This window comes from Hippocampus comes, unplaced genomic scaffold (assembly GCF_001891065.2).
Source record: "Hippocampus comes isolate QL1 unplaced genomic scaffold, H_comes_QL1_v1.1 scaffold314, whole genome shotgun sequence".
Taxonomy (NCBI): Eukaryota; Metazoa; Chordata; class Actinopteri; order Syngnathiformes; family Syngnathidae; genus Hippocampus; species Hippocampus comes.
In genome coordinates this window covers 292,300-310,820 of record NW_017805152.1, presented here as the reverse complement: position 1 = coordinate 310,820, position 18,521 = coordinate 292,300, and the positions used below count along the sequence as shown (strand labels likewise).

Here is an 18,521-nt window from a genome sequence, read left to right as displayed (position 1 = left end):
CTTTCCTGAGACTTTAAGGCTGCGGGCCCTCTCCGCAACTGTTGCAATCGCCCATGATTTGCGTTACATAATTGTGTCACACGTTATGTACGCTGAAATACTCAATCCATCTCAAGCTTACCTGCGAAGTGAAGCTAAATGCAGTTATTTTCGCATGTCTGACGCAGCGCTTCTTCACCCTTCAGGCATAAGCTCGCCGACCGCTGTGTATTTTGCATCTGAAACGCTCGCACGGCGTCAGAAAACATCCTTTGAGATTTACAACAGTCAAAGCCGAGCAAGGCGATGCCAATGGGCCGTGTTTGTCGAGGAGCGACGCCATCAAAACCCCATTTTCCTCAAATTTAACAGTGGGGGCATTGGTCAAAGAGGACAAAATTTTGCTCTGGCTCCCGCTTCATAGAATCCCACCCAAGCCGCAAACTCAAATTCTCACATCCCCACAATTACAGTCATAGCTGCACCGATCCAAAGCTGCTTAATAGCAGAGTAATTAGGATGAATTGGCTTATGGAGAGGCGGGAGGAAGAGAAGACATAATGGTGTCAATCTGCCTCTATCATCCGCATGCACACACTCGACACAAACACTGATTCCGATGCAGCTGTCTCTTTCTCGCTTGTGCTCGGTTTGTGTTGAAAACACACAAATTAGCTGAGGAGGTGATTGAATAGCTGATTACGTCGGGAAGCAGTCAACAAGCGTGTCTCGAATCGGCCCTGATTTCTATGAAACAAAAATTACAAGGCTCAGCCCCGTGCAGCTCTGTTTGTTTTTGTTTGTTTGTGTATTTGCACCTGGCTGCACCAGCGGGATTGTTCTCCAGTGATCGGATAGTCCCACATTGATTCTTGGCATGCATTCGGGGCATCGGCAACTCCTCCTGTCACGCTCTCCTATTCTCAACTTGTGTTCGCCACATCGGTTGTTTGTTTAGCCACTCCCGCCCAGAGCTGCTGGAACATAGCAAGTACTCTCCCATTTGTTTTACGTTGACTGCTCCTTTGTGTTTCACAAAACTTATAGAGGGTGGGACATGGGTCAAGATCCGGGCAAAGTACGGCCCACATCCGGCCCGCCTCACAGTCTTTGTCTGGTCAAGACCTACGTGCAATATGTTGTGAGTTGTACGGTAAATGCGGTGTGATGGTTGATGGTATGAGGAGAAATGAGAGACGAGAGATGGCAGGGAAGAGAAAGGACAAAAGGGAACGTGCGGCTTAGCATCAAAGCCGATCTTTGAATGGCGCGCGTGATGGAAGGTGATACTCTAATAGGATACAGAATGGACAGATAAAAAGATCAGCTCACTTCCTGGGTACATTCCAGCAGGCCATCATGTGCCTATGAAGGGCTTGTAAAAAAAAAAAATATATATCTGCTTTACTCGGAGCCCTTCCCATCAGCAGGGCTTCTCTACTTCCTTCTCAAGCTCACGGGAGCGGCCGTGAGAGGCACAGAGGGTTGGGATGCCGATACAAAAGTGAGCCGTTTGTCTTCATATTGATAAAAACGTCATTTTTCAAATGAATACACCCTTTGAATTATTGAGCAATCCGTCGTTCGTCTGATTAAGCCACGCCTCACTGCTCATATGATATGTTTGCCTTTATTGGCAATAAATAAAGGGATCGAGTGAGAACTAAGGAATCTTGGCTGAAACATTCATCAAATGCCTGGGATGAACTCAGATTGGGCCGGAGTGGTTAGTATTGCTAATCTGTGCTCATTTTTTTTTTTTCTTCGAGATACATGGGAAGGCTTTTGAGTTCCTTGCTTCTTGCGTGGAGCCATCGAACAGAAGCTTGGCAAAGCATTGTTCTTACAAGTGGTTCTGGCAAACAGATGTTGGATCAGTGAGTAACAGACTGATGCATTTAACAAAGCAACAAAAAAAAAAAAACAACCACCTGAAAGTACAAGTAAACTTGCGGTGGAGCGGAACGCTGGAGAAAGGCAAAAAGGAAAAAGACTCGGGAGTGAAGCGAGAAGGGGAAGGAAGGGTGGGAGGTAAAAACCAGGGAGGAGTGTGCCAAGTAATGTATCCTGCCAGTTTTCATTGTGTCGACAAGCAAAAGTGCTCCACAGAAGCAAGGAGGGAGGCTGTAATAGGATAAAGACTGTACTGCCGTGGGAGCATGCGAAACGGAGCGGGGGGGGGCGGCAAATGTAGGGGATGCGATAGTGGAAGAGCGAGAACAAGCAATAAAACAAGCAATCGGACAAACTGGGGCGGACACACGTGCACAGGAACAATTCTGGCTGCGCAATCAGTGTTTCACACGCCATTGATCACTCATCCGCCACTTATCCTCTGAGTTCCGCTGTCCACTTTTATATCTATTTTTTGGAGAAAAAAAAACGCTCCTGGGTTAGCTTTCCAAAATCGCCATTTGAAAGTGGAGGAAGTCCAGTAGATCATCCACGGCGCACCGTGCAGTTGTTGTATTCCAAATTCGAAAACGTCATCGGACCGCTCACGACTTCGATGAGATGCCGCGGTAAGGGTCAAGTGTGCTGCGGAACTTCTCGTAAACTTTGGAGTGATTCGATATCCTCGGAGTGGCAGTATGGATTCAAATAATGTCCATCTGGGAGGCATACAAAGTGTCCCGTCTCAAAGTTGTCTCAATAGATTGCTGGTACAATGAAACGTGACTACGGAGATTGTAGAAGTTCCTGCCCGTCCAGCGCGAAGCAGGCTGCGCTAATCAGCGGACACAATGTGACATTTGCTCCGATGTCTGATATAACACATTGCAAACAAAGTGAAATCAATGTATTCTAATGCAGGTCCTAGAACATGGCAAGACTCTGAACGTTTTGAACATTCTGCCCTGCCTCAGGCATCTGTTTGACGCTCCTGCAGAATCAATGCAGGTAATTGCCGTCTCTGAAATTGTGACACACTCGAACCAAGTGGACTTTTCCAGCCTGACACGGACACTTTGTCTCGAAATGAGTTTGAACACGACCTTGAAACGGCAGTGACAGCTGTGATTCATCAGTGGTTGAAAATCCAGATGCACTTGAACACACCTGTGCTTGCAGTTTTATCGGAATGCCCAAAGCGCTTCTTGGGAGGTTCTGATTCAGGATTCCCACGGACTGTCTTTGCAGAATCCATCATCACGACACACGGCGGTGCGGCTCCGCAGAGTTCACAAATGAATTTCCTTCGCCCAGACAAAAATTCTCGTTTCCTTCATTGACTGTCGGTTTTACTTGGTGCATAATGTGTGCAACAGCATTCGCAAAGTGAAAACTGCATCATCTTTTATTTTAGGCAGCTCCCTCCCGAGCGCGTGAGAATCATTTCTCATTGCATGCTGAGACGTGATTGCGTGTGTGTGGTGTTTTCAGCCCGCGGACGTTGGAAGGAGGGCTGGTGGGGGGGGGGGGGGGGTGTAAGAAGAATAGATGCTGCACTCTGTGGGCCCGTGTGAAGCAATGGCAAAATTGAAGCATTTCCTAATTTGCCCAAATATGCACAATTTAACGCAGGCGTCTGTGTGTGTGTGTGTGCTTGTTTCTGTTACTCACACGCACACAAACTCTCAAATACTTTAATCATACATGCAGTGTTTTGTTTATTTATGAATATGACTGTATAATTCTTTGCATTCTAATGCTATAGTTTTTCTCCTTTAAAGTACTCACTCCGATGCAAAATATGCAGGACAAATAAATTAACTGATATTTACTTGGGAAAAAAAAAACTTGTAAAGTTAGTTGCACTCAGAAATTTGAAGAAAATTTTACAAGGGGAGTTTTTGAGTAAATTTAATTAAAATAATTTATTACCAAAAAGTCACTCGAGGTTTATTCAAAAAAAAAATCTTAACTTTCTATTTTTTCAAATATCACTCCGTTTTTCTTTTTTTGTTTGTTTGTTTCAGTGCACCAAACTCGGAGGGAATTTTTGATCCAACATTTGCGTACCGGGAATCATTTACATCCAGCTCACGTGTTCTTCATTTCATTTTGGGGCCGCAGAGTCTTTTCAGATGTTCCAAATTGAGCCTTTCATAAGGGATGTCATCCAAGCCATTTCCGCTAAAAGCAGGACAATTACTCATTTTCAGAACAAGGTACGTGATGCAGACACGCACAAAAGCAGGAAAAATTAAAAGTGGCGGAGAGAGTGAGAGATTTCCCCTCGGCTGAGGCGCCTCTAAATATGTGACTCATAATGTCTTTGATTTGCAAATTAAGGCTTTTTCAATGCACTGTTCGCTTTCACTATTTCTCACCACCCCCCTTTGGTTTTCCCAAATGCGGGGCGCGTGTATCTACAGCGTATGCGCGTGTATGCAGATGTGCGCGTGTTCATTAATATTGCAGCAGTCCGCAGGGGTCCGGGGAGAAGGCTCCCAAACAAATCATTCGTATCTCATATCTGGCCCAGCCGATTATGCTGATCCTATCAACAAAGACTCCGAAAGCGAGCGAGCAGGCGAGAGAAGGGTTCAGTTAGGGAATAAAACCAGAGCAGCAGAGGGAGGGGGGGGGGGGGGGGGGTGAAGAGCAAGACAAAGGAAGGAGGGTCGCAGGGAGCAATTGGCTTTTGCGTGGCTGAAATATATACGAAAGAAAATTAACAAAACCTGTAGGACAGCAAGTGATTTTTTTTTTTTTGCGTATGTGTGCATTAGGATGGGTCAATTCTGTCATTGCCCCCACCGGCCCGATGTCAATTGTTTCCTTTTTCGACGATGTCAGCTGATGGGCGCTATATTCTTGGCCATCGCTTTCTTTCTTTCTGATTTGAAACTACAGAGGAGCTTTAAAGTGGGTCAGTTCCACTTCCCTTGCTGATAAAGCCGCGCACAACTCAGGAAAATGTTGAATTCCGCGTTTTCTCAAAGCATTTCTGGCAAGATGTTCAACGTAGCGGTGGTGTTTCGTAATATTTGCAACACGGCTTTTTTATGAATCGGAGTGAAAGCCGACCACGGATTGGAAGCTCTCGATCCGGGGTGTCAAACTCAATTTTTTGTCGCAGGCCACATTTTGGTTACCGTTGCCCGTTGTGACTGAAACCATTTGATTCAACTCTTGTTTAAGTTCCTATCGTGAGGGGTTTGGTAACAAGAAAATGCTTCGAGTATCGCTCTTATTTATTATAGATGAGAATGAAAAGTTTTTGGTAGGTTTTAGAAAGCATGATGGAAGGTGACATGTTTGATCTGCTTTCGCGGGCCACATAAAATGATTTTGGGGGGCCACATCTGGCCCCCGGGCCTTGAGTTTGACACCTGTGCTCTAGCCAACAAAAAAACATATAACTCACGGTGTATAAAATATGGGAAATATTTACTCTTGCAGTCATTTCTTCCGGTCTGTATGTTCAAGAACAAAATGGAGGAGACTTGCTGCGGTTTGTCAGCTCCATTGCACAAACGTTCTGGTCGGCGGCCCACCAAAGAGGCTGCGTTAATCAAACCTGGCTGTCCAAATGTGTTTTTGACCCAGTTGAGTCGCTGCCTCTCTGTCGAAAGAGCAACGAGCCACAGATGCTTGTGTCCGCTCACGACTCAAGTCAGATAATATTACCGTCCTCGGTCCTCCAGCGAGGCTCTGTGAGGACGACTCCGAGATGTTTGTTTGCCTCCGACCGGCGTCATCGCTGACTCATTTTTGTATTCCGTCACACTTGCTTGTTGACTCTGTGACCGTTTGCACTTTGACTACGTTCCCCGCGATTACGAACGTCCTTGCTGCGGCTGCAATAATTCTGCGGGCTTGTTTCATGACGCTTCCCTTCCTCCTCTCGATGTGACGAATAATGTTCCACGTTTAATTTAACGAAGAGGAATCGTAAGGGGTAAGGCGTCCAGTCAGGGCTAAACTTGTGCCCTCCACTTTGAGATCGATAATGGAACAGAAATGCGCACAGGTCTACAAGCTGGCGTTGTGAGACTTTACTTCTTCGGATCATTCCTTACACAGCTAAACTCCAAAATGGAGTGGAAGTCTCACATGAACCCCAAAGGAACATTTACATCGAGGGAATGTGGATGTGGCCTTTTTAAAGCGATTAAACAAAAAAAAAAAAAAAGATCCAAGAACAATTCCGATATTTCCTTCTGAGGAGCTGATGTAATTCTTCGATTTGCAATCGCACCCTGCAGGCGCGGCGTTTGTTTATGTTTGAAACTGTGCACTTTGTTAACAGATCCGGCCTGACGGACTCCTCCCGGGGGTGCTGTGCTCCTGTTGGGCCAATGAAAGCAGCCAATTACTCTGCAGGCCCCGCTGGCCGCCAATCAAACAGGAAATGGGGAAAGTTTAGAGATGACGATGGGGTTCGGGGAAGGGCACTTGCAGCGCGCTTTGTCAATGGAAGGAAGAATCATTGCGCTTGCATTACTGCACGGATCTATACGGGAAAAATGGCTGACTTTCAACCGTTCTCTCTCTTTGGCTGCTTCCGATATCAGTGATGAAGAATCATAAATTGTTTCAATTGTTCGTCTTACCTGTGTAAATAAAACAAATGATGCGAGTTCCAGCCATGCTCAACTCTACTCTGTAACACAACCGATAACCCCCCCACCCCCAGCCCCCTCGATCTCGCTTTCTTCTTCAATGTCGCCCGTCCTCTCTCGCTCGCTGAGCTCAGTCTTTGCTCTTCTGCACATCGATCATCCTGCCACTTGTTTCATCCATCCCAATCGCACCCACCGCCACCCGGCTGTGCTCGCCTCCCCTCGAAAGTAGGTGTCGCCGCGTCTGTCGGTGGCTGCACTGATGAATCGCTGATACTGTCAGCGGTCGTTAGTGATGGCCCTCGCCGCTGACTGATGCATCTTTGCGATCGGCAAACGATGCGTTATTGATTCAACCTCCGCATTGGTCGGATGTCAAAGTGGAAGAGAGCGGGGTAATGGCAGATGGAATGTCTTTCATCACCTGCATTTCTATTCCGACGGAAGGGAACGTATATGATTGCAACATCATTTGTCATTTCACCAATATTCAAACTGTGCCACGCAGATTTGCGTGACCCAACTTGCAAACTCACTCATTCCCGCATTTTAGCGGATGAGTGGCTAGCGTTGGCCACTCAACCGATAGCTTGACAGCAAATCCCAGTGGAGGGCTGACAGAGGTGGATTTTCTGTATGTTTTAAAAATGAGAGGGTCGATGTGACACTGAAAAACATGTCGTACAACGATAACTAGGAAAGTCGTCATCGGTAACTAACGACTTTGCATTTTGCTAATTTCAGTTATTTCGTCGCCTATTTATTCTTCTGAATGTGGAGCAAAAGATGAAGTGGGAGAAAAATTCAGCAGAGAATGATAGTCAGGAGCTGGGAATTGATAATTGGGTACAAAGCAAAAAGGAAAGTAGGACAAGAAGCCTTCAAATAAAGGCAGCAGAGAAAGAAGCGGCAAGCCAAAGGAGGCGATGCTGGAGGATGAGATTAGGCGAGCGAGAGCGCCAAGACATCCAAGATGAAGAGAATAATTATGACGGTCGGTGCCGCTGCTGGCAACTTGACAACTTTCGTAATGATGACCGGGGAATGACGATACAGTAACGAGTCATCCGTCCATCCATCCGTTCCTTTTTCTGCCGTTTTTCCCGTTCGGGGTCACGGAGGGGCTGCGGCTTATGTCATCTGATTTTAGCACAAGAGGCCGGGTAGCCTGCGTTTGATGTCCGAACTGCATACACGCAGCCAGCTCGCATCGGCTCCTTTGTTGAACGTGCGCGTCCAATGAGCCATTATGTCGAATGACAAAACGGTGCATTTCCCTCCGGGTCATGTGGGTTGCAGATTATTTGTGCATTGGTTGAATGAAATCATTTCCTATTCACGGAGCTGAATTTGGGTCAATGTGTCTGAAATTGATCGATGGCTCCAAGACAGTCTGTTTTGGTAAACTCTTGTTTCATTTTGGCTCGATGGTGAGGTCTGCAGTCGTCGCCCCTTCTGTGGTTTCACAGTTCCGCCACACGATTTTGTGTGTACGCGTGCTCAGAGCTGTGCTTAAATTCACGCACATCATCACGCCCAAGTCCATTATTGGCCCATAGTGTGTAGTGGATGACAACTTTTGATTAATAGCCACCATATACATAATCTAAGTAACAAATTTACTTCGGCTGAATGGATGTATTGAAAGAAAATGTTTCTTTGCTAAACACGAATTTTGGATAACCGAAAAAAAAAATCTTTCTGAATGCTCATGACAGTAACTTGTGAAAGCCTGTCAGGTTGCTTTGCAGAGGACTGCAGAAAAGTATTGGCTGTATTGAAGAGATTGAATGTGAGTGGGAGTGCACGGTGGGAATCAGGGCAAGGGTGGGACCAAAAAAAAAAAAAAAGGTCCTCCTGGACAGTGAGTTAACGAAACTAAAGGAAGACACTGGGAAGAAAATATTGGACTTATTAGAGTGGGAGAGCAAGGCAAGCGCAAAGACAAAGATAGAGGAAGGGAGGGGAGGAGAGGGATGATGTTATTTTGTCAGTGTTTCCCCGTGGGGGGTTTGGCTGCTTGTTAAAAAGTCCTGACAGAGAAACCACAGCAATAATACAAACACACACACACGCACACACACACACGCAAACGCACACAGCAATATACATTGCTGCCCCTATGCTGTACACTTAAAGTGAGTTTCTTCCGATGTGAGTGTGATTCAGCCATGGAAATTCACAGCGAAAAATACTCGACTGTGACATCACATGTCGGGTTTTATAAGCATATGCGTGAGGCGGGCCAAGTTCGCGGAACAGTCAAAGGCCGCCGCGTTGTTTCATCTCCAAATTGAGTTCAAATTGAATGTGTTTTGAACAGGGTCGGAAACCTCAGCATGGGCCCAAAGTTCTTTCTTTCTTCAGTTCAGATGAAGTGGTAACCTTTTTTCTCAAAGAGCATCCGACATTCAAAGTAAAGGACCATAACTGTTTAATTTGCGCCGGCCTTATTCGTGTGTCCTGCTGTGTTTTGTTAGACAACCTTGATGGCACACTTACATCAACAGTTTTGTATGATTCCAGGTGGAATATATTGTGGGTGTTTAAGACCACGTAGTTACAATCATCGCTAATATGACTTTAGGTGACTGCAAATGTCTCCATATGGAAAATCAATAGTTTACATTCATTAGTATTATTATTATTTTACGGTTTATAATATTTTACATTATTGCGTGTGAGATTTAATGTGTGTGTAGGTTTGTTCGATTCAACCACGATATATTGTTTTATTGTAATCATTTCAACCTCATGTCGTTTTGTATTCTTTGGTCTGTGGTGACTCTGAGCATTGACCATGTGGTATTTTGGTCCCACCCTCCACAGAAATTTCCATCTCTATTGTTTTGCTGCAGCTATTTCTAGCCCTGTCTGGTTATATTTAGCAACGTGCCACCGTGAATTTTTTGTTTTTTTTTTTTGGGTGACCTCACTGAGCCTCTCCTCCAGTGGGCACTCCCGGGCTTTTGGATTCAGCATGTGACACGCTGTTTGTGCCACTCGTGCAGCTGTACTTTATATGACAAGTATGTACAGGGTCCTTTTGGTCTTTAGCGGGTTGAGTGTGTGGCAGACAAACCTGCAAAAACTCGTGTGTGTGTGTGTGTGTGCGTGTGTGTGTGTGCGTACGTACATTTGTGTCCACTCTTGACGCTTTTGTCAGCACGAGAACTACTATTTATAACTCCTGTCTCTTTCAACTTCTCAAGGCGTGTGCCCATATCCCGAATGTATTACGACAGTGGAAAAAAATACTACTTGTTGTTCACTCTTCTGTTCATATTATCATGACACCACAAAAAAACAATTCACACAACAACAGTCTTTGCTTAGCCGCCAAATGGAGATTTAGAAGAACTATTGAAAACAAAACCATACATGGCTGACCACATCCATCCGGCCATTACGGGTTTCAGTTCATTACGTTAATTGCAGCACTCACCTGCAGCCGTTTAGCAACATGAGAGGATCGAAATATTGCAAATACAAGTATATACTGCCCGGCCAATCTGACTAAATCCCCCCCCTGCTAAGTCACAGTTAGCCCTATGTGGCTACAAAGTGTGAGAGTGTCGACGACCGCTGTGATGGAGACAGGAAGTGACACGTCTTACAGCATGACCTCCTTGCTATGCCACCATGCTCCGGCATTACTTCACTTTCTCTGCCAATGGAGCGTACAAGCGCGCGCGCGCACGCAGGGCCAGAGAAAAACTCGTGTCTTGATGTAGGGGAGGCAAAAAAAAAAAAAGATGCACAATTAACACTAACACTGATGACGGAGTACACAGTTCAGAGGGCGTCGTCGCACGAGGGAGGCAAATGCTTGGTCAAGCATGTACTGCGGCCAAGAAATTTCACATCGTTAAAGAGTGCAATCCGCTCGACTGCATGTCGAAGTATAAAGTCAAAGATGCTCTTGGGATGAGACGATGGTCCAGATAAGCAGACTCCCCAAAGTTTCTCCAACCCCTCGCCCATATGACTTGTCCTTCAGCTGTTATTTATTGTTTTAGCGGTGGGGTAGTTTGATGATATCTTTGATATGGGCTGCATATAGGCACCATTCAAATTAATGCGAAACACACGTACAGAAACACACGCCAAGTTTTTCCTGTTCTGAGAAAAAATACTACAATGGTCCACCAAATTTCTTTTTGAATGATACTTCAAAAAAATACTGTGGATGAAGTCATGGAATATAGACCCAAACGTCGCACAAAAATGTCTCATTGCTCTTTTTTTTTTTGCCTGTTTTCAGGACGTGAAATCAACATTCTTCCAGTTTGGCGCTTCCATCCAGCAGGAGGCTCTGCTGATGCTGAACATCATGGAGGAGTACGACTGGCACATCTTTTCGATCGTTACGTCCAAGTTCCCCGGCTACCAGGAGTTCATCAACATTCTAAAAACGACTGTCGACAACAGGTGCACTTCTTTTTAGTTTGCCTCAATGGCGTATCTCACACAGATCATTTCCACATCATTTGCGTATGTCGAGTACCAACTCCAACATGCGGATGGGATGCATGTCACCCATACCTCCAATCCCTCATCATCTTCCACGTCACTTGTACTCAAAATCATGGCCACGAGAAAATGTGACGTGTTGCCTAGCTACCATTAAGTGGTGTCCGCTCATCAGTAAATTTGTTTACCAGCTTGAAATTCAAATTCAGCGTCAGACACTACCGAACCCTCCCTGTTGAAAAATAGATTTAATGAAGACACACAGTACGCACAGGGAGCAGTAAACCGTTGAATTGAAATGTTTGTCTAAAGCAGTGAATTAATTGAAAAAATAAAAATAAAAATAAAGCGCCAACAGTTGGTGACATTTTATGACAATTTAGAGCTGTGCGATATGGACATTTTGATCCTCAATATAAAAAATTTAAATAACATGAGACATAGATCCAGCTATGGTATTTTTGCTGAAAATTTAACAAATGGCATATTTTTCCACATTCAGTTCGATAAAAAGTTTGATTGAGCCCAAGCAGGTTTTGACACCGATGCCATTTCGTAGGCCAAATTTAACTCTTCCACCGAATCAGCATACGCACCGTGTCTCATCTGCATCGCATTTGTTCAATGCATATGCAAGACGGCTAATAACCGCATGGAGGTTCAGCAAATCAGACAACATCCTCGATGCCGGCGTTGTGCCGACAGAATAATGGAGCTTTACGTCGACAGAAATGTCGGGATGCCGCATTGACATCCGTCCTCACCAGTAGATCGAACGGCAAGATCTACTGCTCTCCAAAATAAATTTGACATCTGTTAAAAGCCAATTAAAAAAAAAAAAAAAAATATATATATATATATATATATATATATATACACACAAATAAATATTTTCTAATGACCTCTTCCAGAAAGTTAAGTCAAGTGGGTTCCGAGCATCTTATTTCTGGAATAATTTTTCCATTTTCTTTTTTGTGCTGTAATCTCATCCATCAGCACAGCAGATGCCCCTGCGGTGAACGAGGTTGTTTACCGTCTTGGCAACTTACTGCGCTCAGTGTTTGGCCTTGGATGTTTCATCCGCGCTTCTCATATTGGTTTCAAAGACAGCAGCCCACGAGGATTCAAGCGGCACTCTTGAAATTAATGTGGATGACAGTTCGGTTGAGTAGTCCTGCAGCGTTGCCGTCTCCCACACCTCTGGGTCATTTTGACTGATGCCGTCGTCAAACGCTTAACAGCGCGGCGGCCCATAATATTGAGCCGCGAGCCAAATAAAGGGTTCGGTAATTCTGAGATGACGGCGATAGTTCGGATTCTGTGAATTACGGGACTGAAATCTCGACTTGTATCGCTTGTGCCCTTTCGTGACGACGATCGGTCGGTCTGAGGGAAGGAACAATTATGCGCTCAAAAGTTCAACTATTGTGTGCTGGGAGTACACATGCAATGTAATTGAGCGGGGAAATGGAAATATTTATTCCCTCCGATTATTGACCTTCATGGAATAATAAAAAAACATCATTCATGAAAGATGAAATCATTTGCGGCAGTCGCCGTAGTTAACCGTCCATTTCCCGCGTCGCTGTACGACCCGCTCGCTGGAGGCTTGGTCATGGGCAGACAGCTTGAATAGCAAAGGACCTCGATCATCTCAATTGAAAATAAAATGGGGACGGTCAGCTCAGTGAGTCAAGGCTGAGCTGGCAGATGTTGCGGTGCTCTCAGGAGCCGACATGAAATGCAGCCGAGATGCCGTCGAGCGGGATGCTATCGCTAAATATACGCGACGCATGAGTTGACTGAAATGATGAATGTCAATACAGTATATTTTGGTGTTATTGGTGTTCACTGTATTTACGTTTCTGCAGAGTTTTGAAGTGAAAGTTTTGTTCTTGTGTTTTGTTTTGTTTTTGTCACTGCAGGGGCTTGGGCATACATCGGGATAGTGGCATGCATTTGGATGTTTGTGAAAAATGGTCCGGTTTGATTTGAAAATAACACTCAACATATTGACCCAATAACTTGACCGTGAATGCAGAAGATGCAAAAACTTAACCCAGTTCACAGCCTGTACGGACGTGCGCAGCTGTGCTCTCTTTGACTGCTATTTCACTGCCGCAGGGTAAAACTCATCTCATTCCACAGCTTTCGCCCAATTTGTTCCACATTGTATCTTTAATTACAGCAATAGCGCCCTTTTCCCGTCCAACGCTGACGCAATTCCCCTTTGTGGTAAGGGAATCTGCTGAATATTATCACTTTGGACATTTTTTGGGGGGGAAAAAAAAAAAAGATCAGTCATTAGATAAGAAAGATAAATGATCTTATCGCGCTTATCTCGTGGGGCTTTTTATTGCGCACTTGTTACCTCTCACTTCAGATAACTTTCTAGAGAGATGGATTATAAAAGGGATGTTATCTGATCTATGTTCCCTCTTTTGAGCAAGATGGGTTGGAAGCCAAAAGTAATCTCAACCGAATCCGTTTAATCCAAACGCTGTCCCGGAAACGGCGGTAAAGATACTTACGCAGACTGACCTTTGTTCTTCCAGGAAAACTTTTTATTATTTGCGTTCTATGTGCGGTGATGAATATAATGACGGTAACTAACTTCCCAGTTTAAAAAGAAAATCATGAAACCATTTGACAGAACTAATCTCTCAACGCTTCCATCCTGTGCAGTTTTGTTGGCTGGGACCTGCAAAATATCATCACTCTGGATGCAGTGGAGGAAGATAGCCGCTCTCAGATCATGCTGAAGAAGGTTCAGTCGCCGGTAGTCGTGCTCTACTGCTCCAAGGACGAGGCCGTCTACATCCTGGAGGAGGCTCGCTCGCTGGGCCTGACGGGATTCGGCTACATCTGGATCGTACCGTCTCTGACCACCGGCAACCCGGAAATAACGCCTGAGGAGTTCCCATCGGGAATGATTTCGGTCTCCTACGATGACTGGGATTATCCATTGGAGGCGCGCGTGGGCGGTTGGCCGCGTCGACAAAACCCGTTGGTTTGAATGTGAAAAATCGAGCGTCCGCAGCTGATTTTTACAAAGCATTCAAACGTAATTGGTGGATTTGGTTTCCAAATTCAACATATATGTATGTGTGTTGGACTGTTTGAACTTGGGAAAGGACATAGGAAACCGCATACCGTATTTGGCCGCGTCGACAAAACCCGTTGGTTTGAATGTGAAAAATCGAGCGTCCGCAGCTGATTTTTACAAAGCATTCAAACGTAATTGGTGGATTTGGTTTCCAAATTCAACATATATGTATGTGTGTTGGACTGTTTGAACTTGGGAAAGGACATAGGAGATGGTGGCGCTCATTTTTTTTTTCCCACTCGTGTCTTCTAAATCACACAGTTGGGGGGGGGGGATTGAAAGTTGTGAAGGAGACCATAATCACGGCTTTTTAGATTGCACTTCCAAACCGCATACCGTATTTGGCCGCGTCGACAAAACCCATTGGTTCATTTTTTAAAATGTGTGATTTGAATGTGAAAAATCGAGCCTCCACAGCTGATTTTTACAAAGCATTCAAACATAATTGGTGGATTTGGTTTCCAAATTCAACATATATGTTTGTGTGTTTGACTGTTTGAACTTGGGAAAGGACGTAGGAGACGGTGGCGCTCATTTTTTTTTCCCCCACTCGTGTCTTAATCTAAATCACACAGTTGGGGGGGGTGAATGAAAATTGTGAAGACCATAATGACGGTTTTTTAGATTGCACTTCGTAGCACCCGTCCTTTGGTGTACGTGTGACAGGATCTAAAGGGTGGAGCACTTTATTTGGCACGCCGACCTGTCTTCCTATCCTACTTTGGAAATGCAAGTCATGTCAGGATTTTAAGCGCCCAAGTGGATCGTGCGCCTCGGTTGGAAATGTTGCTCAGGTACATTGGGATTCGTTTGGGTCTCCCTCCCGCAGCGATGTTATTTTCACCTTTGTCCTCCCCGCTCGTTGAAGAATCTTCTCCCCCCGGTTTAAGTGGAGCAAAGCAAGATGCAATAAGAGGACACCAGCAAGCGCCAGAGCTTAAAGGAAGGAGGACGAGTGGGAGTGGGAAAGAGAAAAGAGGCTGATAAAGAGGTGAATGAGAGTTGAGGAGGAAGTTTTGTGATTTCGGCAGTGAAGACAAGGGCGGGCGGAATGGATACAAGGGCTGCAGTGGGATGCTGCGCTCCAAAACCGAAGAGCCCCCTCGATGAATCCTCCTGTTCCCCGTCTCTTTGCTTTCCCCTTTCATCCGCACGCGCCTGCTCTCCTTCTTCACCTTTTTATAGCTGTGAAGCCGCCAGTGAGAGATGGCGGTGGTCTTGCCGGCTCTGTCTGCCCGACAATATCACAGATGTGCACATTCTACACACACTGGGGACCACCGCGCACACGCCGTATTTTCAAGAGCCCGTGCAATTATTTCTGTTCGGCATCGGTTATTGTCTCAAAGAGGGGAAACGGAAGCAAATCCTCCTCGATCAGGACATCCGAGTGCCCGTAAATCCGAGCCGGCTGACTTCATTGCCATCGTGCTCAGCTGCCTCGAGGTTGTTTCGCAGGTGATGAGGGGCCACAGATGGCTCTGTCCGCTTCAGAGAACTCAACCAATGAGCCCCCGTGGCCGGGACTTGAGAAGCATGATTGGTCAAGCCGAGGTCGGCCCCGCGGGCCATTAAAAGTTGTCAAAATGGCCAGCGGGAGAGATAAGGGGAGAAGGTTAACACGTACGCTGAGGCGGACACGCAGACGCGCAAATCAAAGGGTTAAGTCTTGAAAATGCACCGGTGGTTATTTGCAGTGGTTCAGTCGTGTTGTTGTGGCTGCGCTTCGCTTAGCGTTCTGGCAAGCTGAGGACATTTTTCGACCACCAATTTGGTGAGAAAAATCACAATGAATAATTCAGTATTTTTTGCAGTTGCGTTTGTCATTTAAATCGCCCTGACAAGATTCCAATCGTAAAAAAAAGCGAACTGGCCGCCGGTTGCAAACTGAGCAGCTTTCAGTTTTTCCTCTAAATTAAATATCCCGTGTGCGTTCGTGGGTTTGCGCCGTGTCTGGACTTGTACACGTGCGCATTAGTAAGAAGCCAGGAAAATATGACCCCGAACCCCTGAAGAGAATGTGCTGTCATGACAGATTTACGGCGGACGGCTTCACCTCGCCATGGCAAACAATGTGCTTTCAAACACTTGCTTGTCTCGTCGTGTGTTCTGACAGGTAATTTCAGTCTGCGGCCCTCATCCACGAGGGGCGGGCCTCGCTGCACGCTCACGCACAATCGGCTGTTCTGTTAAGTGTTGTGGCATTATTTCATGAACAACGTGCACCTCTAGGAGCAGCAGGAAAAAGAGTTTGAAGCATCATACCGAATACGTACTTTGATATGTAAGGTGGGGTTGGAGGCGAAGGCTAAAATCAACGTCGAGTACAAAGTTTGAATGTTAATTTCGGCTTGGAGATAAACGACAAAGACGTTGTGGAAAACCCTGCCACTGCAACGCTTGTAAACAACATAACTCGAATGAAGATGTTGCAAAATTAATAATAGCATCAATGTCAACCTTCTGAATAAATGATCAGCATTCCTAATTAAGAATTGGTGAGAGCATACGTAATCATAAATGTCCTCAACACGAGTGATGTGTTGGATGATCCCTCAAAAGTAAATTGTTTTCATCTCAGGGATGTGCAGTCGGTGATTTTATTGTCACTTAGCCCTGCAGGTAACGCCGTCAGAGACGATGAGCGGGAGGGAGTGAGTGCCTCTCAAGTCAATAAATCATGCACAGCAGGCACGCGCCTGCGTGAGACGATGCGCCGGTTCATTATGAAGGAAAAGCAGACAGTTCCACTTTCAACTGAAAATAAGGAGGAGCCAGAATTTTACAAGGAATCGGGGTTTTTTTTTTTTTCCATACTCGAGTTAATGGCAAATGATTGACACCTCACCGGTCACGTCGTATGTTTGATTGGTTGTTTTTCCTGCAGGGGTTTCTCGGAAAAGAAAAATAATAATAATAATAATAATGATAATACCCCTTGCGAAATCATCCTATAAGTTATTTGTCTCATGGCGTAACCTGAAGTATCCTTGCTGGTTATGCACGCGCATCCCGTGTGTAGCAGTCGAACTCCAAGCTAAGCTTATTTAATGGAACGACGATCCCCAAGACTGCCAGGGAGTCCACAACATCAGCTTTTGGGATTATGAATGATATGAAAACAGTTTCCGACTGGTGAATTTCAAGTAAACGATCCCGAAAAGATCATCGCGTACGAGTGGCCGATTATAAAACTTCCTGACGGATGAACGCTCCATCGTGTGACGTTTGAAAAGCTCAAAGACTGAAGACAAAATAAGATCCGATACGGTTCTAGAGAAGGGCTCCAAAGGAAAAAAAAAATAAAGAAAAACTTTCAAAAAATTTAAGGCACAGCGGTTACTCCAGTGGACACTTATCGCATTATCGGGTTACAAGTGTGCACGAAAAGGGTCAACAAATCATCGCATTTCGGAAAAGATGTTCTGATGTCCTCCAAATCATTTACATGTCGGAGAACGCCGCTGAATCTCGGCCGTCCTGACACCTGAACACCGGGGACAGCGCGAGGTGCGAGACGAAGGCTCCGCCGCCGTCGTCTTCATCTTGTTTTTAGTCGCTTCCATGCCGCACTCGGCGCACGCCACCTGCGGTGTCGCTTCTGTCAAACGACTTTCCATCCCTTAGGATCCTCTTTGCAATGATTGCGACTATTTTATCTTCGTGCGTGTGCCTGTGTGAGCATTTTAACACACTAAATGACACAAAATTCTATTCAAGAATAAGGTGGTTTTAAGAAAACTAAAAAAATATATATTTTTAAAAAGCAATAGCTCCACGATTGCAATACACGTATGTGCTCCCCTCTACCGCAGTGCGCACATAATGCTGGTTCACTCTGGCGCAGCGCTGCCCCCCACCCCCATCCCCAACCCCCTTTCACTCCAAAAGTGGAGAAAAGGAGGACACCGTAACGCTGAGGATATTTTTATCCTAACTCGGTTGAGGCTTCGCTCGTCGTACTTCCCCTTCTTCTCATTCCGTCCGCCTCACGCCTTTTGCGCTCGCCATATTTCTGGGTGACCCCTTCTGCGCTGTGTGCTCACCTCCGCCCCCTCCGATTTTCAGATCTAATGAATACGGAGATAAAGACCTTCTCGTGGTTTGCGGCAGCGTGGTTGAAAATGGTTGAACCGGAATGAATAGGCATCGCGTTGCAAATTGATGAGGTGGGGCAAGTAATTTATGTCTGTGTGTGTGTGTGTGGAATCGAACCCGGAACCTCTGCACTGTGAGGTCGACGCGCAAATCTCCTTTTCAAAGTGACCATTGAAAGTTATGGATGCATTCGTTGTCGCGGATACTTGGCGATTGGAATTGTTTCTCCCCTCCAAACGTTTTGGAGACTTTTGACTTCACGTCCCTGTGACCGGTGCTGGAACAGGGTCAGAAAGGGGTCGGTGTGGAAGAGGGTGGGGTTGTCCCTCTGCCGCGCTACGCGACCACTGGCA

The 18,521-nt window shown here is 45.6% G+C and overlaps 1 protein-coding gene across 1 annotated transcript in view; it reads left to right on the top strand.

The window, feature by feature from the left end:
* The window catches only part of grin2aa (glutamate receptor, ionotropic, N-methyl D-aspartate 2A, a), a 79,203-nt gene that overhangs the window by 35,487 nt on the left and 25,195 nt on the right, over positions 1-18,521 (top strand). Inside the window, exons 3-5 of the mRNA XM_019868241.1 lie at positions 10,756-10,922; positions 13,650-13,948; positions 18,139-18,172. Of these exons, the coding sequence (XP_019723800.1) occupies positions 10,756-10,922; positions 13,650-13,948; positions 18,139-18,172 (500 nt within the window). The remainder of the gene's footprint in view (positions 1-10,755; positions 10,923-13,649; positions 13,949-18,138; positions 18,173-18,521) is intronic.